Raw genomic sequence first — 21952 nt, 5'->3', positions numbered from 1 at the left:
CATCAATTTGCTTCGAAAGACAAGGATAAAGAGGCACGATCTGATTTATCAGTTTCTAGGAAACACCCTCTGGGAGGAAGGCAGACAGCGCCCGCCGGGGACCTTACAACCGCCCACCAACCGGGTGGGGCCGGTAGGGGCGCCGCGGGTCTCAAGGCGCAGGGAGGGTCTGCGGGCCCCAACGTCCCTGGGTCCGAGCCCCAAGTCGGGGCAGAAGTGAGGCCGAGCTCGCAGAAACCCCTCAGTGATCACCGAGGTCTGGGCCGAGGGCGGTGTCAGCGTCGACGCTGGGGAACGCAGGCCCCGTGCGGGCGGCTGCGCGCGAAGCCGGCTTTGCAGACGCAGCGGAAGGAGCCGCTGGTGTTCACGCAGCGCTCGCTCTTGCACAGCAGCCCACGCTGGTTCAGCTCTCGGCACTCGTCGATGTCTGCAGGTGGGGCGACAGGTGCGGCTTCGCTGAGCCTCCAGGCGGCTCCTCACCACAGGCCCCTCCCCTGCCCCACCCCAAAGCCCTGCTCACCCACGCAGCGGGCACGGGAGGCGTCGAGCTGGAAGCCGCCGGGACACTCGCACACGGCGCCGCCTGGCCGCGGCACACAGCGGCCACTCACACAGCGACACTCGTCTGAATCCTCCTCTGAACTGTCCTCATCTGCATGGCCCAGAACAATACGGCCTTCAACACTGACCCCCGGCCAAAGGCTACCAACCCCGCCACAGCCCGCCCCGGCAGCACTCACCTCTCCGGGGCTTCCCCAGCAGCAGGGGGCTCGTGTCCCAGAAGGAATTGCTTTCGCTCTGCGATGTCGGGCACTGGGACCCTGGGAGGAGCGGAGCTGGTCAGCGACGCTGGGTCCCCAGGCCCTGGCCCCCATCCTCACTCCTGGCCAACTCCTCCCCGACTGCCTTACCCGCTCCGCGCGGCGGGCACGGGCGGCACTGGGCGCCCCAGCCGCGGCCCTGGCGGCAGCAGCAGTCGTCGAAGGTAAGGGCAGGCCCGGCCTGGGGGCCCGCGCACATGCCGTCCTCTCCGCGCTGACTCCAGCACACGTCGCGCCGCTCCGGGGCGCGCTCTGTGGACAGCACCTGGCATCAGGGAGGGGCCCAAGGCAGGGACCGCCCGCCTCCGCCCCACACCACCAGCGCGGGAGCCACATGACGGACAGGGCCCTGGCCGACCCTCGCCCTCACCGGCCGGGCTCTCGGGGAGCTGGCAATCGCGGCCGGCGGGCCCGGGCACCCAGGGCGGGCGACACTCGCAGCGGTAGGAGCCCGGCAGGTTGACGCAGCGGCCAGGGCGGCAGGCTGCCGGGTCCTGACACTCGTCCACGTCTACGAACAGCGAGGGGGTGGGTGGGAGCCGTCACAGCTCGGCCCGGGCCCCGCCCCTCCCGCGTACCCCACTCCCCGGCCCGGGCCTCACCCATCTCTTCCGGGCTCAGGCACTGGCGCTGCGCAGGACTGTACTCCGCTGGGGGCGTGCAGGCACAGCGGTAGCCGCCGCGCGTGTTCTCACACACTCCGTTCCGGCAGTTGGACTCGTCCAGGCATTCGTCCACGTCTGCAGGGAGGAAAAGCGTGGGTGGTAGGGGCAGGCCCGGGATGGGCGGGGTGGCGCGTGTCTCCCTGCCGCTTCCCCACGGCCGCCAGGGGGCTGAGCTCACCCACGCATTCCAGCAGGTTCCCGTCGTAGTAGAAGCCCTGCTTGCAGTAGCACTCGTAGCCAGGCTGTGTGTTCACGCACTTGCCCTCCTTGCAAATCTCCGCCCCGAACAACATGCACTCGTCGATGTCTGACGGGTGACAAACAGTGGCCGCTCCGGTCCCGCAGCCGCGGCCGGAAGGCGTGGGCTGGGCTCACCACCCGAGCGAAGCCATCCCCGCGGGGCTGGGGGTGGGGCCTACCAGAGGGGCGGGGCCGGTGAGGAAGGGCGGGGCTTACTAGGCGCGGGCAGCTGACCCAGCGAGCGCCGGCGGGATCCGCGTGATCCCAGCCCGGGGTGAGTGAGCGCGGGGCGGGCGGAGCGGCGGGGCGCTTACCACGGTGGGCTGGGATGCCGTAGTTGACGATGTTGTTGTCCTGGGTGTAGCCCTTTCCGTCTGGGCAGAGGCTGTGGAACTCGGCTGCGGGGGCAGGGCGGCCGTGGGGAGGGAAGGGGCAGGACTGAGCGCGCGCGTGGGTTTCGGGCTGCAGCCCGCCGCCTATTTCCCAACTGCCAGGGGGCGCCATTTCCCACATTTGGCTTCCAGAGGAAGAAACTGAAGATCTGGGAAGGGGCCTGCCCGGCTCCTGACCTGAGCTGTAGACTGGGCAGGGGTAGATTTCGCAGTGGTCGCCCCAGCCGGCCCCCAGCGAGCAGCAGCACTCCTGCTGGGTGACGTTGGTGGCCAATACGCTGTCGCAGAACACTGTGTCATCGAAGTTCAGGTAGCACTCCTTCTTATGGTGGGGCTGCTCCACCTCTGAGGGGTGGAGGGCAGCTCAGGGTCGTGCACATACCCCCTTGGCCCTGTCCACCCTGCCCACCCACCACAGCTCTTTCCCCCCACCTTCCCTGGCTCCCCTCAGTCTCCTCCTGAGAGCTGGCTCTGTTCTCAACGTGGTGTTCTGGGCCCTTCATGGTCTGGCCCCACCAGACTCCCCCAGACAAAAGGATTTCTTCCGGTTCCCCAAATTCAGGAGGGTGAGGCCAGGACACATCTCTGAACCCCAGCTGCAGCTCAGGGGAGTTGTCCAGTCCAAGGGAGGCGCTGGGAGGATACTCACCCTCACAACCGTGCTGGTCCTGGGTGGGAGTGAAGCCCTCATCGCAGACACACACATAGGAGCCCTGAAGGTTCTTGCAGGCCCCGTGGGGAAGGCACAGGCCTGGGTCCTGGGTGCACTCATCTATGTCTGGGGGGCAAGAGTAGCGCAGATGGAAACCCAGCCCCTCTTTCCCTGGGGCTGCACCTCAAGGGCCTCACGCAAGTTCAGAACCTGAATTTCCACTTTGGTTTCAAAGTATGTACAGCAGGAAGTCTGCTGAGCCTGTGCATGTGTCTGAATGTGCATGTGGACATTCACTGCTGTCCTTCATAACACCTTCAGTGGCTCCCACTAACCTTACAAGACCTAAAGGTATCGGAAGCCCAAATGGAAAGGCCTCAAATGCCACTAAACTCAGCTTGGCATTTGAGGCCTTTCGAATTGAGCTTCGGATACCTTTAGGTCTCATCACGCCTTACTCTAGACCACCTTCCACTCCCCAACTCTGTGCTCAGGGCACCCTCCCCTCCTCTGTAAACGTAACTAGCTCCTTCCAGATCTCTGTGCTTTGCAATTACTGCTCTTTGGTCCTGGAATGACTTCTCGTGCCTTGCCTTTCCCATGCCTAGGGAACTCCTACTTACGTTTTGGTCCAGTTCAGTCCAGTTCAGCATTCACCTCCCCATTGCAATTAATCATTAGTCCATACCTTTCTTGACACCCAGGACCCTGAACTGTCAGAATCAGTTTACATGTCGGCCTCCCCTAGCTGGGAGCCCTGGGTGATTGCTGATTACCTAGTACAAAGCACAGAACCTGGAAAATAGTAGGTGCTCAATAAACTTTTTTTTTTTTTTTTTTTTTTGAGATGGAATCTCACTCTGTTGCCCAGGCTGGAGTGTAGTGGCGCAATCTCGGCTCACTGCAACCTCCACCTCCCGTGTTCAAGCGATTCTTCTGCCTCAGCCTCCCGAGTAGCTGGGACTATAGGCGCGCACCATCACGCCCAGCTAATTTCTGTATTTTTAGTAGAGACAGGGTTTCACCATATTGGCCAGGCTGGTCTCAAACTCCTAACCTCATGATCTGCCCGCCTCAGCCTCCCAAAGTGCTGGGATTACAGGCGTGAGCCACTGCCCCCAGTCTGAGCCACTGCACTCAGCCTAAACTTTTGTTGGATGAACGCATGTATGGGTGAGTTGATGGGGAAGACCAATACATTAATATCTGTAAAGAGCTTAACAGAGTGGCTGGCACACAGTAAGCACAACAATAGCACTAACTGTCATGTTTACTGTGATCATTGTTATTCCAGGTGAAAGACCGGAAGGCTGAGCAGATGGATGGGTGGGTGGGTGGAAGGATAGATGAAAAGATGGATGGATGGAAGGAAGGAAGGAAGGAAGGAAGAAAAGAAGAAAAGGAAGGAAGGGAGGGAGGGAGGAAGGAAGGAAGGAAGGAAAGAAGGAAGGAGGGAAGGAAGGAAGGAAGCAAGGAGGGAAGGAGGGAAGGAAGGAGGGAAGGAAGCAATAGAGAAAGGCCACAGTGTATCTAGGGAATTACTGCTCCCTGTCACATCCCTCAGGAACTCTCAGCCAGTCCCCCATACCTTGGCATTTCCTGCCACCCACCAGCCGATGCCCCTGGGGGCAAAGACATCTGTAGGAGCCATTGGTATTGATGCAGTCACCCCCAATGCAGGCTGCAGGGAAGTCACACTCATCAATGTCTGTAGGGGATGGAAGGGGTGGAGACTCTCAGGGGCTGATCACCACCCCCGGCCTGAGGCAGCCAGAGATTTCCCCCAGAGCCCTGGGTCAGTCCCACGCCTCCATGCCCCAACTGAGATCTGGATTAGGACTGGACCCTGGGGGGTGGGGGTCCTGGGGTGGGGAAGCACAGGTCAGCACCCCAGCTCTAAGATCCCTCACCCTCGCAGTGGCTCCGGTCCCTGGACAGATGGTAGCCAGAGAGGCACTGACACTGGAAAGATCCTGGTGTGTTGGTGCAGATGCCATTGTCACACACGTCCCCAGCCTCACACTCGTCCACATCTGAAGGGCATAGGGGGTGTCAGAGGACCAGGCTGGGAGGTCTTGGGTTTCTACTACTCTTTTCTCACTTCTCCGCATGGCCTGGAGCACCAGAGCTGAGGCCAGCAGCACTCAAGCACAGGTCTCACCCTGCTTCTGGGTGGCACATGGTGCCCTGGTGACCAGGCTGGTGCTGCCAGGGTCTCTAGGCCAGGTCTGATGCTAAAGAGCCTCCCCAGCCTCCCCCAGCCTCTCTCCCTGCCCCAGCCGCTTTCACTGCTGCTCCCATCCTTCCCTCACCTGCCATGGCTCCCTTTTTCCCAGGTGGATAAACTCCCTATCCCTGTCCTTTCCCCTTTCTCCTGCTCATGAGGTAAAGGAACTTGACCCTCCCCTGGGACACACTTTCCTGAGGCCTCTTTGGTGGAGCCCGTTGTTGCCCACACCCTAGACCCCTCCAAGCCACGGCTCTGCCTCTGAGGTGCCGCTGGCCTCCTGCAACCTCAGCCTTCCTGTGGCTGTCAGCACCCACCTTCCTCGCTCCTCCTGCTCTGTTTTCCTCTCCATCCTGGGAGTTTCAAACATCCGCGTGGACAAACAGTTCAGCCTCTGACCTCACATTCCTGGATCTCTCGGCTTCCATGACCTTCCCCTCACTCTCAGGGTCCCAAGGGGATTTTCATCACTTAGATCTGCTCCACCCTGGGGCCCTCAGAGGCTGCCTGCTTTCCACGGTTCTCAGGTCCTCACTTCCACCTTCCCTCTCACAGGGCCTGGTGCCTCCCTCTCAGTCCTCTGAGCTTGCCTAACACCCTCAGACTCTGACAGTTCCCAGCTGGAGCCCAGGGTTCATCACCCCTAGGACTCCCGTCCCTGATCCATAAACACCTCTCCTTCCTCCTCACTGGTCTGGCAATGCCCAGTCTCTGGTCAAAGCTGTGGCCTGTGGATCCTGGGTGTAGGGTGGGATTGGAGCAGCCACCAAGCTGAGCATGCTGGGCCAGAGCCACACGCTTCAGCCTCAGTCCAGCAGAGCCTCATGTGGCTGGCACCTCCCTCTCTGACTCTCAAGCTTTGACTTCCACAAAGCCCCTAGGCAGCCCCATGCCCTGGGGCATTTCCAAACCGCCACTGTTCTCCTGAGTCCCCTACTCAACCCAGGCCCTTCACTGTGTATTGAGAGAATTAAGGGTAATCGCCCTTAACCCACTGAACGTCGTTATCTACATCCATTCCCCTCCTGCTCCTGTTACAGCAAGAGATGTCCTTCCCCTGTCCACAGCCAGCTGCCCACTGGCTCTCCTCCCTCCTCTCCTGACCCTGATGCCCTTGTCTCCTGGTCCACTCTCTTGGCATCACCTCCTCAGCCTATACCAAAGCCCTACTTAGGAAGAGCAAGAGTCCCCAGGTCTTGTTCTTCCTCACTTGCTGCCCACATATCCTGGCCTCTGTCCCCATCATATCCCAAAAGCTACCCTGCCAAGGCCACGAAGGACCTTCTTGCCAAGGAAGGCATCACTAGAATTTCCATGTAGGATTAGGGGGCAGACCCCTAAGTCTTGTTCTAAGACTTGTTGTCTCACCAGTTCTTATTTTACAAGAACCTCTCTACTGCACTTAGCTCATCCTCCTCCTTCCCTGGAAATATGTCCTCCCCAGCTTCCCAGATGGTGCCCCTCAGGTGCCCCTACTATCCCTCCCCCACCACGTCCTCCAACTCCTTCCCCAGCCTGCCTCTGAACTGTCAGTGTCCACAAGGCTCTGCTAGATGCTCTGCTTACCCAACCCACCTTGGGTTGGCTAAGCAGGCCCACCCAAGACTCCATAGCTCCCCTGGTCCATGGTCCATCATTCCAGGTGGGTATGCTGGCATCTCCTGCTGAGAGGCACGATCCACCCAATTTGTCCAATGTGGAGCTCAGCATTTTCCCTCCCAAATATGCTCACTTCTGAGGACCCATTACCAGTGAGCAGCACCACCCCCTCACTCACCCAAACCAGAAACGGGGAGGGGTCGTTACCACCCTCACTTTCACTTGACATCCACTTAAAAAACCCAGGAGGTCTAACATTTCTCCAATACCATCGTCTCATGGCCATCCTGAGGCCACCACTCATCCTGTCCACCACTGTCTCCGCCCTAAGTCTCTCCAACAGACCTCCAGCTACCCTCCACAATCAGCAGCCGGGAACGTTCTAAAACAAATGACAAATCTTGTCACTCTTGCACTTAAAATGCTTCAGGTGAACACCTTCTGGGTGAAGCACAACCTCCCAGGCAGGAATTAGGGGACCCTCCAAGGGATGGGGATCTGCCCCTCCCCAGCCGGCCTCAGCCCCCATACCCGGGTCATTCCTTACAGTTCCCCAACACCCCACCCTCTGTCTCACCTCTGATCTGCCAGTGCCAGCCCCTATGCCTGGCATGCTGTTCCTCTCCTCCTCCTTTCTTGCCTAATTCCTAGTGATTCTTTTTTTTTTTTTTTTTTTGAGACGGAGTCTCGCTCTGTCGCCCGGGCTGGAGTGCAGTGGCCGGATCTCAGCTCACTGCAAGCTCCGCCTCCTGGGTTTACGCCATTCTCCTGCCTCAGCCTCTCGAATAGCTGGGACTACAGGCGCCCGCCACCTCGCCCGGCTAGTTTTTTGTATTTTTTTTTTAGTAGAGACGGGGTTTCACCGTGTTAGCCAGGATGGTCCCGATCTCCTGACCTCGTGATCCGCCCGCCTCGGCCTCCCAGAGTGCTGGGATTACAGGCTTGAGCCACCGCGCCCGGCCTTCCTAGTGATTCTTTAAGACGACCCAGGCCTCCTTCCTCCCATCCCGCTGTGTCTCCAGGAAGCAGCCCAGCTGCATCCAGGCCCAGCACTGCACACTACAGTCTGTGTCTTTCCTTCAGTTTTCTCTGAGTCCCAGCCCCCAGCCCCGCCTCTTGGTGTATAATAAACATGAGTGCAGGGGGGACTACTATCCTCTCCACCCATTCTTTGATATCTTTTTTCCTTCAAATTTAAGTAACATGCTTTGCAAACGCAGCTTCAAGCTCTGCCCCCTAAGACTCTTGCTATGTGGAAATTCTAGTGGTGCCTTTTTTTTTTTTTTGAGACGGAGTCTCGCTCTCGCCCAGGCTGGAGTGCAGTGGTGCGATCTCGGCTCACTGCAAGCTCCGCCTCCCGGGTTTACGCCATTCTCCTGCCTCAGCCTCCCGAGTAGCTGGGACCACAGGCGCCCGCCACCACTCCCGGCTTTTTGTATTTTTAGTAGAGACGGGGTTTCACCGTGTTAGCCAGGATGGTCTCGATCTCCTGACCTCGTGATCCGCCCGTCTCGGCCTCCCAAAGTGTTGGGATTACAGGCGTGAGCCACCGCGCCCCGCCCTAGTGGTGCCTTTCTTGCAAGGTTCGTTGAGAAAATGAATGAGCAGAGCCACCTGGAGATGAATGAGCTACCTTCCACCCACTGTTTACAGCGTGACCCGCTCCCTGGCTTCAGCGCGTGGAGCGCTGCGGAGGCCCGGGGCTGGGGTGCTGGCGCTCACCTACGCAACTGCGGCCGTCGGGCGCGGGCGCGTAGCCCTGGGCACAGGTGCAGCGGAAGGAGCCCGGGAGGTTCTCGCACCAGCCAGGCGAGCAGGGGCTGCCCTCGGCGCACTCGTTCACATCTGCGGCAGAAAGACCTAGCCTCGGACTCTGCCCCACCGGAAGGCGGACCGCGCACCCCTCGGGGATGTGGGTCTCTTCCTCCCAGAAACGCGGGATTGAGCGGACAGCGTCTACTCTCGGAAGGCCCCGCCCCCAGACGCCAATCACCACCGCTAGCCCCGCCCCGCCCCCAGCGGAGCCAGACTGGGGTAGGCACCCGACAGCCCCACCCACTCGCATGCAGGCCCCGCCCTCACCGCGACAGGCCCCGCCCCCCTGACTGCGGTAGCCAGGTTGACAGGCTATGCACTTGAAGCTCCCGGGCTTGTTCTCGCATTTGCCATCCGGGCAGGAGCTCGGGTCCCGGCACTCGTCGATATCTGCACGGGAGGGAGAAGGAAGAGGACCCATCTGCGGACAACGTGGGTGGCCCGACTCCCAGCGTCCACAGCAGGGCCTTCCCCCTACACAAATCTACCAGGCTCTCGGAACCGCAACCTCTGAAAGGCCCAGAGCTGAGCATACAGGCTGGGTGCGGTGGCTCACGCCTGTAAATCCCAGCACTTTGGGAGGCCGAGGCGGGTGGATCACCTGAGGTCAGGAGTTCCGAGACCAGCGTTGCCAACAAGGTGAAACCCCGTCTCTACTAAAAATACAAAAATTAGCCAGGCGTGGTGGCAGATGTCTGTAATCCCAGATACTCGGGAGGCTGAGGCAGGAGAATCGCTTGAACCCGGGAGGCGGAGGTTGCAGTGAGCCAAGATCTTACCACTGCACTCCAGCCTGGGCGACAGAGACAGACTCCGTCTCAAAAAAAAAAAAAAAAAATAATAATAATAATAATGCAGGCCCCCCAGGCCCACCCCAGGTGGGGAGACAGCTAAGGAGCCCCTTCTTTGATCTGAATGGGTTCCCCTCACCTTCGCACACAGGAGGCCGGGAGGCTTTGAGCCGGTAGCCGGGGTAGCAGTTGCACTTGTAGTGACCGGGAAAGTTGATGCAGAAGCCGCCGTCGCCGCACAGGTGGGGCTTGGCGCATTCGTTCAGGTCTGTGCGGGAGGAAGGGGCCACGAAGCGGGTGTTGGAGGCGGCGGCCGTGGGGTGGGGATTACACGGCGGTCTGGAGGAGAGCCTGTCCCACCCAAGGCCGCCCCCGCCCTGGCGGCGCTCACCCACGCACGAGCGCCCCCCGGCGCCCACATGCAGGCGGTAGCCGCGGTTGCAGTGGCAATTGTAGGAACCGCCGGTGTTCATGCAGATGCCCCTGCCCGGGCCACAGGGCTCTGCCTCGCACTCGTTCACATCTGAGAAGAACCGGTAGGCCGAGAAAAGTCAAAGGAAGCGTCACTATCTAGGGTCGCCCGCCCTCCGCTACCCACCTGCACGCCCGCCGCCTGCCCCGCCCTCACCCACGCAGTAGCGGTGCTGCGGATGTGACCGGTAGCCCGGGTTGCAGTGGCAGGAGTAGTCTGGGGGGCCTGGGACGCACTCTCCATGGCCACAGATGTTCTGGTTCAGTCGGCACTCATCAGTCTCTGCGGGCATGGCCAGGTCAGGGGGCGAAGCAGGGAGCGCTCACCTTATGTCAAATCCCCAGGGCAGACCTTAACACCCTAGTCACACCATGACCTCAGGTTCCTGTATGCCCATACTCCAACTCCAGGATGTCCTATTTCTCTATGTTAGATAACCCCAATATCAAGACCCCAGAAAGCTCCAAACCAGGACTCTGACTTCCTTATTACCCCACACCCAGGCCGCCATACTTCCATTCCTAGTTCACTCCAAGACCCTGACCCCAGTCACCTCAAACCAAGCCACATCCCCTCAGGGCCCCTCAGCAGTCCCAGTACTCCCACCCAAGGGACTAAAACCCCTTTCTCCCCAGTCACCTCAACACCTCAAACTCTATAGCCTCAGTCACACCACTATCCTCTAGCCCAGTGACTCCAAAAGCCCTTGCCCCAGGGACCAGACCCCCCTATTCCAGAAGGGTTGATTACCCCCCTCCCAGGACTAGCAGTAGCTGGTTTCCTGGGAATCCTAACTAGTGCCAGAGTTGTGCACAGGCGCTCAGATCCAGGAACCCTCCCTCACTCTCTTTGTCACCAAGCCCAGGACTCCCTGCCTCCAACATCTCCCTCCTTTGGATCCTCACTGCTCACCAGTTTCATTTCCCACAGCCCCTTCCCCCTCACCCCTGCCATGCAGCCTGGGCCATGACAGTGAATTCTGCTGCGCCCCAAACCCACCTGACCAGTGGGCTTTGCAGGTGGTTCTCTTTGCCTGGAGTACCTCTCCTTAGGCTTCCTTAACAGCCCCTCCTTTGAGGGCCCTTGTCCACATTCCCAGTTCCCCCAAGAACAGCCATCTCCCACCTGAGCCCTCACCCCAGGAGCTCATGGAGTATCAGGGTTTCAGTTGGATTGGCAGTTCCCTTGTGGTTTTGAAGCCTACACAGGCATGGGCTTGAACGCGGCTCAGTTGTGTGACCTGGGGCAGGTTACTGAACCTCTCTGAGGCTCAGTTTTCTCATCTGGAAAATGAGACTAACAATGCTCACTTCACAGAGTATGAGAAAGTTAAATGGTATGTAGAATGTAAAACTCTTCAGACAGTACTTGGCACAAAGGGACTGCTCAGTCTGAGCCAGCAATTATGATGCTCAAAATCCTGCAGACACCGCCCACAGCCTCTGGCATCAAACTCAAGCCTCCTGACAAGGCTCCATGCACTGGACTTCCCCTGGTTCAGAGACACTGGCCTGTGTGTGGGTTCTCCCTCCTCCACCAGTGTTTCATGCTTCCATGCCTTTGCCCGAACTTCATTTCCCTTGTGATATCCTTTTCCCAAGCTGAATGCCCCTCTCTTCCTCACTTCTCTGGCACTTCTAACCTTTCTTTCTTTTCCTCCCTCCTTCCCTCCCTCCTTCCCTCCCTCCCTCCCTCCCTCCCTCCCTCCCTCCCTCCCTCCCTCCCTCCTTCCTTCCTTCCTTCCTTCCTTCCTTCCTTCCTTCCTTCCTTCCTTCCTTCCTTCCTTCTCTCTCTCTCTCTTTTTGAGACGGAGTCTCGCTCTGTCGCCCAGGCTGGAGTGCAGTGGCCGGATCTCAGCTCACTGCCAGCTCCGCCTCCCGGGTTCATGCCATTCTCCTGCCTCAGCCTCCTGAGTAGCTGGGACTACAGGTGACCGCCACCACGCCCGGCTAATTTTTTGTATTTTTAGTAGAGACGGGGTTTCACCATGTTAGCCAGGATGGTCTTGATCTCCTGACCTCGTGATCTGCCCGCCTCGGCCTCCCAAAGTGCTGGGATTACAGGCGTTAGCCACTGTGCCTGGCCTCTTTCTTTTTTTCTTTTTCTTTTTTTTTTTTTTGAGATGGAGTCTCGCTCTATCGCCAGGCCAGAGTGCAGTGGCATGATCTTGGCTCACTGCAACCTCCATCTCCTGGGTTCAAGTGATTCTCCTGAGTAGCTGGGACTACAGGCGTGCATCGCCATGCCCAGCTAATTTTTTTTTTTTTTTGTATTTTTAGTAGAGATGAGGTTTCACCATGTTGGCCAGGATGGTCTTGATCTCTTGACCTTGTGATCCGCCCACCTCAGCCTCCCAAAGTGCTGGGATTACAGCCATGACCCACTGCACCCTGCCACGGTTTCCCAGTTTTCACAGGAAAACTCCCCAGGCAAAAAAAAAAAAAAAAAGAGAGAGAGACAGCCATGGTGGTGTACACCTGTAATCCTGGCACTTTGGGAGACCAAGGCTGGAGGATCACTTGAGCCCAGGAGGTCAAGGCTGCAGTGAGCCATGATCGTGCCACTGGACTCCAGCCTAGGTGACAAGGTGAGACCCTGTCTCAAAAAACAAACCAAACAAACAAAAAGAAAGAACCCAAATAGTTCTTGAGCACCTACTATGTGCCAGGCACTGTTGACGTGCTGGGGATACTGCATGAACAAAAACAGACAAAAATTTCCTGTCTTTGTAGAACAGACAGGCAACAAGTCAATCAATAAACAGAATCTCTTATGTCTTATAAATGCTATTAAAAAATAAATCAGAGCCGGGCGCGGTGCCTCATGCCTGCAATCCCAGCACTTTGGGAGGCTGAGGCAGGCGGATCACAAGGTCAGGAGATTGAGACTATCCTGGCTAACATGGTGATACCCTGTCTCTACTAAAAATACAAAAAAAAAAAATTAGCCGGGCGAGGTGTCGGGTGCCTGTAGTCCTAGCTACTCAGGAGGCTGAGGCAGGAGAATGGCGCGAACCTAGGAGGCGGAGCTTGCAGTGAGCCGAGATCGGGCCACTGCACTCCACCCTGGGCGACAGAGTGAGACTCCGTCTCAAAAAAAGAAAAAGAGAAAATAAATCAGAGTAGAAGGAAGGAATTCTGAGGGTTGTGATAATAAGTAGGGTGGCAATGAGAGAAGGCTTTCTGAGCAGAGTTTGAAAGATGGTTACGGGCTGGGCACGGTGGTTCACGCCTGTAATCCCAGCACTTTGGGAGGCCGAGGCGGGCGGATCACAGGTCAAGAGATCGAGACCATCCTGGCCAACATGGTGAAACCCCGTCTTTACTAAAAATACAAAAAAAAAAAAAAAAAAAAAATTAGCTGGGCGTGGTGGCGCATGCCTGTAATCCCAGCTACTCGGGAGGCTGAGGCAGGAGAATCGCTTGAACCTGGGAGGCAGAGGTTGCAGTGAGCCGAGATTGCGCCACTGCACTCCCACCTGGCGACAGAGCGAGGCTTCGTCTCAAAAAAAAAAATAAAATAACAACAACAAAAACAAACAAACGGGGAAACCTGCTAGACAAATTCTAAAAGACCTGTAACACTAATAAGTATTTGTTGAATGAATGAACTCCGTCAGAATGGGCTCACCACCATGCTACCTGGATCGGTTAGGGCAGTGGGATCTCTGGTGCTCCGGCTACCCTAGTGCTCAGCCCGGATAAACGCTAGCCTGTTAGCGCTAAGGAATGCCTGGGGGCGGGAGAAGAGGAGAGAAAACCAAACTGGGGGCGTGGCCCATGCAGGGCGTGGCTTTGCTGGTCGGGCCTTACCTGTGACCTGAGTGGGAGCGATCTCGACGGCGCTGCGGGAAGGAGGCAAGTCCGGCAGGAACCAGCGCATAGTCGGGGGCGAGGGACGGGAGATCAGCTCTGCGGGCGGCAGTGCACTCTGGTCAGAGACGACAGTGACTGAAGCCTCCCTTTCCACTTCAGTCTTGGCCCGGCGCCCCACCCCAGCTTGATTGTCCCTGAGTACTTAAACTGCGAACTCCCCGCCCACCCAGTGATTTAGCCCTTGAGGACTCATCCCTATAGAGCCCAGCTCACCGGGGTAGGGCCGGGCAGGAGACGTGGTGGCAGTTGGGTGGCTCTGCTGCACTGACCGCTCCTCACTCACTGGCTGCGGGTGACAGCAGCATGAACCCTCCTGTCCCTCGCCTGCCCGCCCCTCCCATCTGGGTTCTCATACTCACTGAGTCCGTGGTCACCCCTAAAAGGGAAGAAGATGGGGCCATGAAGTGTTGGGGTGGGAGAAGGGAGTCAGATCTGGGATCAGCAGCTGAGTATTTGTAGTTAGGGTCTCTGGGAATTCAACAATTATGTCTCCAGGTCAAGGGTCAGGGGTTAGATTCTGTGGTTAGGGTGTGTTTGCATAATAGTCACATAATCAGGTTGATGGGCCTTGGGTTACAGATCAGGCTGTAGAAGGCTTAGGAGGTCAAATCTCTGGGTCGGAGTCAGAGGGTCATGTGGGAGGTCAGTGGATGGGTGAGGGATAAGGAATTGGGGGTTAGACTGTGAGGTTAGATCTGTGGATCAGAGGTCAAGGGGTCAGGCCTAGGGGCTTGGCATGGGTCAGGGATCAGAAGGTGTCAGGCTAGACCTCTCTCCTCCTCTGTGTCCTCAGGTGGTGGAGCCTGGCTAGGGCTCTCCGGAAGCTGCTGGGGCTTGGGTGGCCCGTCAGGGTGCAGGAAAAGGGAAAAGTCGCTTTCGCCCTGAATGGTGAGCGTCTGGTGGGAGGTGAGAATGTGGTATCCCTTCCCAGCTGGGCAGATCTCCTTGAACGCAGCTGCAGTCAAGACAGCAGACACAAAAGTGAGCATTCCCTGAACAGGTGCATGGACCTATGAACCCCTAGCCCTGCGTAATCCTGACTCACCGGTGCCATCTGCCGGGCAGCGCTGACACCGCGCGCCCCAGGCCTTGCCGACACTGCAGCAGCAGAGCTGGCGGGTGAGGCGGGTGGTCAGTGGATGCTGGCACTGGTGCTCAGGGCTCACCAGGCGGAAACACAGGCTCTTCTCCTCCGGTTTGTCTGCTGCAGGGGGCAGTGGGGGGCATGGGCTTCTGAGCCTGCACATTGCCCACATCCCTCTGCCCAGCTGCTGCAGACCTTGCCTCTCCAGCCCAGACAACCCTTGATCCCCATGTGGTCTCTGACCCCATATGACCCTGAACTCATGTGACCCCTGAAACTTATGTGACCACTGACCCCACTGACTCCCGATTCTAGCTATCCTGGACTTCACCACTCCTACTCACCAAGCCTATGATCTGCATGACCCTGGCTCTGTGTAATCCCTGACCCCATGTGACTGCTAATGGCAGATCTCATGTGACCCCAGACCCCACTGACCCCTGATCCTATTGGCTCTGGCCTTTGTTCCTCCTGCAGTCAACCCTTAACCCCACTCTGATCTCTTGTGATCTCTGATCCTTGCTCCCAGCCATGCCTTGTGACCTCCCAGGAATCTGAGCCCCAGTCTCACCAATGCACTGTGTACGGGAGGGGCCTAAACTATGGCCAGGTGGGCAGACACAGCGATAGGAGCCAGGGTTGTTGAGGCAGTCACCATGGCGACACACGCCCGGCATTGCACACTCGTTGATGTCTGTGGTAAGTGGAAGTTTGGCCCCTCTGGTCTGGGGCCATGGGGTGACAGCAGGCTGCTCCGAGAAACTCAGGGTCTTGCCCCAGCCCCGCCTCCTCTCTCACCCACCTTGGGACCCTCCCCACCCCCAGTAATGGTTGGCCTGCCCCTCCAGCCCACAGAATCTCCTAGCTGGCCATACCCTGGCAGTGGGTGCTATTGAGCCTCTTGTAGCCCTGGGGGCAGTCAGCGCCCACTTCCCCACGTACAGGCCCTGGCTTCTGCACTCCTGTGTCTGCAGAGAGACGATAGCTTGGCATGGGAGGGTGAGAAGGGAACTGGGGAGGCGCACAGCAGATGGAGAGCGGAATCTGGTGACCTGGGGACTCCCACTGCAGGGATGGGTGGGGTGGGTGGGGAGGGGCCACCAGATGGGGAACGCCCCTCTGAGCCCAAGCACTCACACTGCAGCTGGGGGCACTTGTGGCACTTGCTCTGGCCCCAGGCGGTGCCGATGCTACCGCAGCAGTCTTCCTGCTTGGTGAGGCCGGGGAGGGGGTTGCTGCCACACTAGGGGAAGGAGGGGGAGGGGAGGTGGGGTCACAGAGCACCCCACCCCCGCGCCGCCTGTTGGGGTTGGGTCTTTTCCTCTTCCCCTGCCCCTCAGTTTTCCGCTATCCGGGTGAGTTGGGGCAGAGCAACCCTGAGAGAAGGAAAGGCCGATCGAGACTGCGAATTCACTCACGGGCTGCTTGGGCAGAGTGTCCTGGAAGCAGCGGCCCAGGGGCTTCTGGGTGGGCGGCCGGGGATGCGAGGGCTTGGGGTGCGGCAGCAGGTGCTGGGAGGGGGCCGCACCCTCGGCGTTCGAGCTCTCAATGCGGTGCACTTGGACCGAGGCCTCGGGCGGGTGATGGACGCGCACGTTCACCACGGGGGGCGGGGCCTGCACTGGGGGCGGGCGCGGTGGCCTCAGGGCTGTCCGCACCACGCCGCGGGTCACCGCGCTGAGCTCTCCAGGGCCGACCTTGCCCTGCCCCGGCCACCCTAGTGCCCACCCACTGGCGACCTTCCCGGGTTTGCTAGTCGCCTGGTACCTTCTGCTGAGATCTGTCCCGGGCCTAGGGGCACCAGGAAGGCTGCGTGCTGGGCAGGGGGCCCCTCCCCGGGCCCAGGAGGGTCGGCGATCACCTGGACGGCGTAGATGGCGTGCTTGCTGGCCACAGAGTCGCCCTCCGGAGCCAGGGGCGGCAGCGCCCCCGTGGACAGGGCCCCCGCCCTGCTCAGGCCAGGACCTGAGCCACCGGTACCCCCGCCGGCTCCTCCTGCGGGCACCTGGCAGAAGCGCCCGGTGAAGTCTGGGGGACACAGGCACTGGTTTCGCGAGGAGCACTGGCCGCCGTTCATGCAGGGGAGAGGGCACACCACTGGGGAGAAGAGGGGGGTCAGGCCCTCATCCACATCCTGTCTCTTTCCGCTCCTCCCTACTTCCTTGCCACCCACTGGCTCTGTCCTCTTGGGAAGTCAGGTTTTGAGATACATCCTACACAGGGAAGCTGCCCTCTCTAGCTCCCCCCACATCCTTACACCCATGTTGGGTTCTGGAGTCTCAAGTCAAGGACTTGAATCCTCGCTAAGCCATGTGCCAGCTGTGCGACCCTGAGCAACTCACGTCTCCTCCCTGTGCCCCAGCGTCCTCATCTGTAGAGATGTGTGGGTTAGATGAGGTAAGGGCTGTACAAATGCTTACCCTAGGGCCTGGTACACAAAGGGTGCTTAATAAGTGGTGGCAAACAATTATGGTGATCTGGCTTTCCCCTTGGGCCTTCCAAAGGTATTGGCTCTGTCCCTGGCACCTCCTCCTCTTCTCCCCTAAACCCTTCCCTTCTTCAGGCCTCAGCCCTCTCTGCCTGCTCTCCACCCTCTCCCTCTTCACCATCCTGGGGCCCCCACCTCATCACTGGCAAAGATGTCCACATCTCAAGACACAGACACAGCCCCCAAACTTTCCAGGGCTCTCTCGGGCACCGCTGTCCAGGACATACTGTCAGAAGTCAGTATCCTGCCTCCCCACCTCCTCTTCACCTGGCCACCAGGCATCCACAGCTGAGCCCCCATGGCTCCATCCCTCCTGCTCTCCCCTGCCCAGTTACAGCCTCTAATGTCCCATGAACCTGCCTCCCCTCTTCCCTAGGGTCACTGCTCCTGCCCTGGCTCAGGCCTGGCCACCCAGACCCCTCCTTGGCATCCAGCCTCTCCTGCTGGTCCACAGTCTCAGTGTCCCAAAGAAACTTGCCTCAGGCAGAAGCTCACTCCATGGCCCAGAACCTTTTCAGCCCATCCCCCTCTGCTCCTTCCCTGTGCACCGCACACCCCAGGACCCATCTCCCTCTTGCAAATGTGCCTGCCTTCTGCCTCCTGGCCTCATTCTTGCCCTTCCCTCCACAACAGGGCCCCATGTCCCCCGCTCTACATATGCAGATTTCATCCTTCCCAGCTCAGTGTCTCCACCAGGAGGGAGCCTTTCCTCCTATCCCGCCCACCTGAGCTCCCTCTCCTGCCTTACCGCCCACTGGCCAGCACTGCCTGGCACCTGCTTGTCCGTCTGCCTCCTTATAGAGGGTACTCTGGAAGGCAGGGCCAGGCTGGCCTCAGCTCTGGGTCCCACAGGGGATTTGGGGGAATGAATGAAGGAGTGACTAAGGGAGGGAGAGGATGGGACCTTTGTCTGTTTCTGTCCCATACTCACCTTCGACCCATGCTACTACCAGCCTTGGGACTCTGACTCATCCCAAAACCCCAGCCCCTCTCCTGCCCACCCCATGGCTGCCCTCACTTCCCAGGGCAGGAGGGCAGGAGGGCGGGGGTACTGTTCTCCTGGATGCCAGAAGGGCCTCACAGGGACAGCCCACATCCATGGCCCTCAGGGTCAGGCTAAGCACATCCCAGCCCAGCCCATCCTGCCTGGCCTCCTGGGGCCAGACCTCACAGAGCAGAGGGGTGTGTCTGGGCTGGGGGAGGTAGGATTCTCTTTTTCCTGTCTCCCAGTGAGTCACTCATAGCGGTGAGAGTGACCTCCCAATGACACCCGCCCACTGTGGCCTGGGCACCGAGCCTGGGGGATGTGGGCAGCACAGATGGAGACAGCAGCCTGGGCAGGATGGCCAGGGAGCCTGGGAGATGGACACACATACACTCACACCCACAGTCCTCATCACACACACAGACTCATCCTGACACTAACACAGGTTCACATAAACATCCCCATACACTTGGCCGGGCGCAGTGGCTCACGCCTGTAATCCCAGCACTTTGGGAGGCCGAGACAGGTAGATCACTTGAGAACAGGAGTTTGAGACCAGGCTGACCAACATGGTGAAACTCCATCTCTACTAAATACAAAAAATTGGCCGGGCGTGGTGGTGCATGCCTGTAATCCCAGCTACTTGGGAGGCTGAGGCAGGAGAATCACTTGAACTCGGGAGGTGGAGGTTGCAGTGAGCCAAGATTGCACCATTGCACTCTAGCCTGGGCAACAAGAGCGAAACTCCATCTTAAAAACACAAAAACAAAAACACTCCCACACACTCTCTAACAGCGACTAGAGATACAACCCAAGACAACACAAAGATGGGTACTTCACAGAGTGCCACGCCATGCCCATGGCATGACTCCAGACACGGGCAATATGCACACAGACACATGCGTGCACACCTCATCTCATGACAAATGTGAGCCACGAGTGGGGTTCCTTAGCTCTGTGAGTGGGCGAGTGAATATAGGAATGTGTAAGAGGGGCTGTTTTGCTGGTGCCATCATGGGCCTGGCCTAATTACCCTGTCCAGGAGGGTAATTACTGCTGGGACACCTCCCTGAGCCTGGCCCACAGGGCCTAGCAGGAGGATGACTGAGCCCCAGGCCTGACCCTTTGAAGAGAGATGCCAGGGAAGGGGTGGGCTCCAAACTGAACTGGGGAGGCTGTAGGGGCTTGGGGGAGGATGAGGGGGCCCCCGAGGGCCTCCAAGGCAGGATGTCAGGAGCTTATGGGGAGGCATTGGAAAAGGAAAGGCTGAGAACCCCAAACTAGTCCCTACCTTCAGGCCTGCACTCTACTTTTAGGCCCCAACACCCTGCCTTCTCAGACTTTGCCAGTAACCAGCTCCCATCCCCAGCCCTGACCTTAGCTCCTCCTCCCAAGGAATGCAGGTGTCTACTCTGGCAGGCCCTACTTTAGACATTTTGTAAAGACTTTTCTTGTTTCTTCCAGCAAGTCTGCTTCTTGGGGGAATATTTATCCCTTCTCTGAGGCTTCCAGTCCCCGGCTCACATTCCTCAAAAACCCTGTGTGCTCCTGTTCAGAACTCAGCACCTTCTGGGAAGCCAGTGTCATCCAGGACCTCTGCATTTCCCCACCCCTTAGGCCCCAAACCTAATGCGAAGCTTCAAAGTCCAGGCCTCCATGCAGCCCTCCAACTCTGGCCCCCAGAGTTCCAGCCTCCCAAGTTCTCTGAGGCCCCTGGGCCCCCAGGTGCCCGGATCTCTGCCCTTTAAACCCTCAGCCCCCAGTCTCTTAAGGCCAAGACCCCACTAGCTCTCCCATCGAGCCTGGTGCCTGTTCTTCCCCTGCCCCCAGTCGTGCCCCCGGCCCTCACCCACGCGGAAGCCGGAGCCCGTGAGCGTGTCTGTGCTGTGGCCGTTCTCTCCGATGAGCGTCATGTTGGAGCCCTGCTGACAACTGTCCCGACACTGGCCCTTGAGACAGGTCCGCTTGCAGATCACCGGCGCAAAGACCACCTTGAAGCGCTCGCGGGCCAGCGCCCCGCCCCCGCCTGCGCCCCGCTCGCCGGCCGGCCCCCCCTCGACCCTGCCGCCCAGGCCCAGCAGCAGCAGCAGCGCCAGCAGCCCCGCCGCCCCCGCCCCGCGCATCTCAGGGGCCAGGCCGCCAGGAGCCCCTCGGGGCCCGGGCATCCGGGGCCGCAGGACCCGGGGGAGGGGGGGCGCACCCGGGCGGGGCGAGGGGCCCGCGCCCGAAGGAGTTAGAGGGCTGGGAGCCCCGGGAGAGGGTAGGGGGCAGCGAGGGAGGGCAGCGGAGGAAGCGGGCAGGAGGGGACCGCGGGGGCCCGGCGGGAGGCGCGGAGATGGAGACTGGACCGCGGGGAGCGCAGAAACTTCCTAGCCCCGGGACGAAGCCTAGCCCAGGCCCCGAACTCAGGCAGGAGCGAGGAGGCCGGAGCAAGTTGAGGTGGAGAGGAGGAGCGAGGGAGAGGAAGGCCGGGCGGCCGGCCCGCTCCGCGCCTCCCCCTGGCCGGGCTCCTCTCCCGCGGCCGCCGGGAGGCAGGGAGCGCGCGGGGAGGGCGCAGGGAGAAGTGAGCAGTTGTTTTCCCTGGCTGGAGAGCTGCGCGGCGGCGGCGAGGGGGGCTGGGACGCTGGCCCCGGGCCAGGGACACAGTTTTTTTTTTTTGTTTAAAGCGTAGTCGCTGCCTCCTGGAGAAGCGAGGGTGTGCAGGCGGGCGGAGGCTGGGGGGCGGGGCGGGGACCGTCCCCACCCCAGATGCCCGCCCCCGCCGGAACCCGCGGCCGCGCTGGGCCCTTTCCAGAGGGCCCTCACCTGGGACTGTCGGGCCGGCAGCGGATTCCTCCGGGCGGGGCGGGGAGGCCTGTGTAGGGCGAGATACCGTGCCTGAGGGAGAGAGGTGGCCCTGCCGGGTCACACTGACGATGGAGGCCGGGTGGGGCCGGAGCCCAGGCCTTCCAGCTCTTTCCCAGCCTCCCTTGCAAACGTCGGGGTCTCAGGGCCCCAAAGTCACTTCTTATTAGTGCTGATCCAATCCCCTCTGAGGAAAGGGCTCAAGGGTGGGGACAGCCTTTGGCCAGGGCTCACGGAGGTCCCAGGAAGAAGTCTGTGGGGTCCAGAAGAGGAGCAGAAAGAACAAAGCTAGAACCCAGCTTCCCTGCCAGCCCCCTCTGAATGGCTTCCTGGTGCCCACCCTGCCACCTCCCCCCTTTCCCTTCGTCTGGCTGTGCTGGCGGGGCTGGCTCTGGGCCTCAGACACTCTGGAATCGCCAAGGTCTGAGCTCAGGGCCTGGCCCCCTTCCCAGGCTAACAGCCGCGAGGAGGGGGGCGCTGTTCGAGGGCGCAGGGGCTGGAGAGGCGCACAGCAGAGCCCCAGGGCAGAGGCTGGCAGCGGCTGGGGGTGGGGGTCTTGAGTTTGGCCATGGCTGGAGAGGAGCATAGTTCCAGACCAGGCTTGTCCACTGGTCTGGAAGGAAAGGCTGCAACGTCTGGGGGCCCAGGCCTTACTGTGGGGCCTGCCATGAGACCCCAGGGTTCAGTCTCTGACTCACAGAACTCAGCAGGAGGCGGGGACAGCTAGGGCACATCCAGGAAGAGCGCTGCCAATGCCAAGTCAGGGCGGCACCGGACCCTCTCCCGGACAGCACCCAGGGCAGCAGGGGGCAGCAGTCTAATTGGGGAGAGGAGGTTCAGGGACTCACTTTCAGGCACACCTGTCCAAGGAACTCTGTTTTTACTGTGAGCATAAGTCGATGTGGGTAGCTTCAGGAGGACCCTTAGTAAGTCCAGTCTGGTGGTGCAGGGCTGGGAGGGGAAATCACAGGTCCCCAGGGATCCCTGCTGCCGGAATCCAGG

At 59.7% G+C, this 21952-nt stretch overlaps 1 protein-coding gene and 1 pseudogene across 11 annotated transcripts; both read right to left on the bottom strand.

Annotated features, from left to right (window-relative positions):
• Positions 1–26: 26 nt before the first annotated feature.
• On the bottom strand, positions 27–21359 carry LTBP3 (latent transforming growth factor beta binding protein 3). 11 transcript variants are annotated; one of them, XM_077962220.1, is made up of 29 exons: positions 20912–21359; positions 19956–20038; positions 16401–16730; positions 16052–16254; positions 15771–15876; positions 15509–15601; positions 15205–15327; positions 14595–14753; positions 14319–14504; positions 13909–13925; positions 13763–13835; positions 13487–13585; positions 9831–9956; positions 9594–9725; positions 9342–9470; positions 8679–8801; positions 8319–8441; positions 4681–4803; positions 4359–4478; positions 2768–2896; positions 2296–2463; positions 2041–2124; positions 1665–1793; positions 1424–1561; positions 1192–1332; positions 912–1073; positions 741–821; positions 521–652; positions 27–427 (listed from the first exon to the last, which is right to left on the bottom strand). In XM_077962220.1, the coding sequence occupies exons 2-29, from the start codon at positions 20017–20019 to the stop codon at positions 276–278; spliced, it is 3645 nt and encodes a 1214-aa protein (XP_077818346.1). In that variant the 5' UTR covers positions 20020–20038; positions 20912–21359; the 3' UTR covers positions 27–275. The 11 variants fall into 11 exon arrangements, with proteins under 11 accessions (XP_077818346.1, XP_077818345.1, XP_077818348.1 ...); XM_077962219.1 differs by lacking the exon at positions 20912–21359 and adding an exon at positions 20751–20815 and having other exon boundaries at positions 19956–20132; XM_077962222.1 differs by lacking the exon at positions 13909–13925 and having other exon boundaries at positions 14314–14504.
• LOC114672505 (U7 small nuclear RNA) lies at positions 13217–13260 on the bottom strand (annotated as a pseudogene).
• Positions 21360–21952: the final 593 nt, after the last annotated feature.

The sequence above is a fragment of the Macaca mulatta genome, chromosome 14, assembly GCF_049350105.2.
Source record: "Macaca mulatta isolate MMU2019108-1 chromosome 14, T2T-MMU8v2.0, whole genome shotgun sequence".
NCBI classification, from domain to species: domain Eukaryota; kingdom Metazoa; phylum Chordata; class Mammalia; order Primates; family Cercopithecidae; genus Macaca; species Macaca mulatta.
This window is presented reverse-complemented; position numbering and strand designations above follow the sequence as displayed.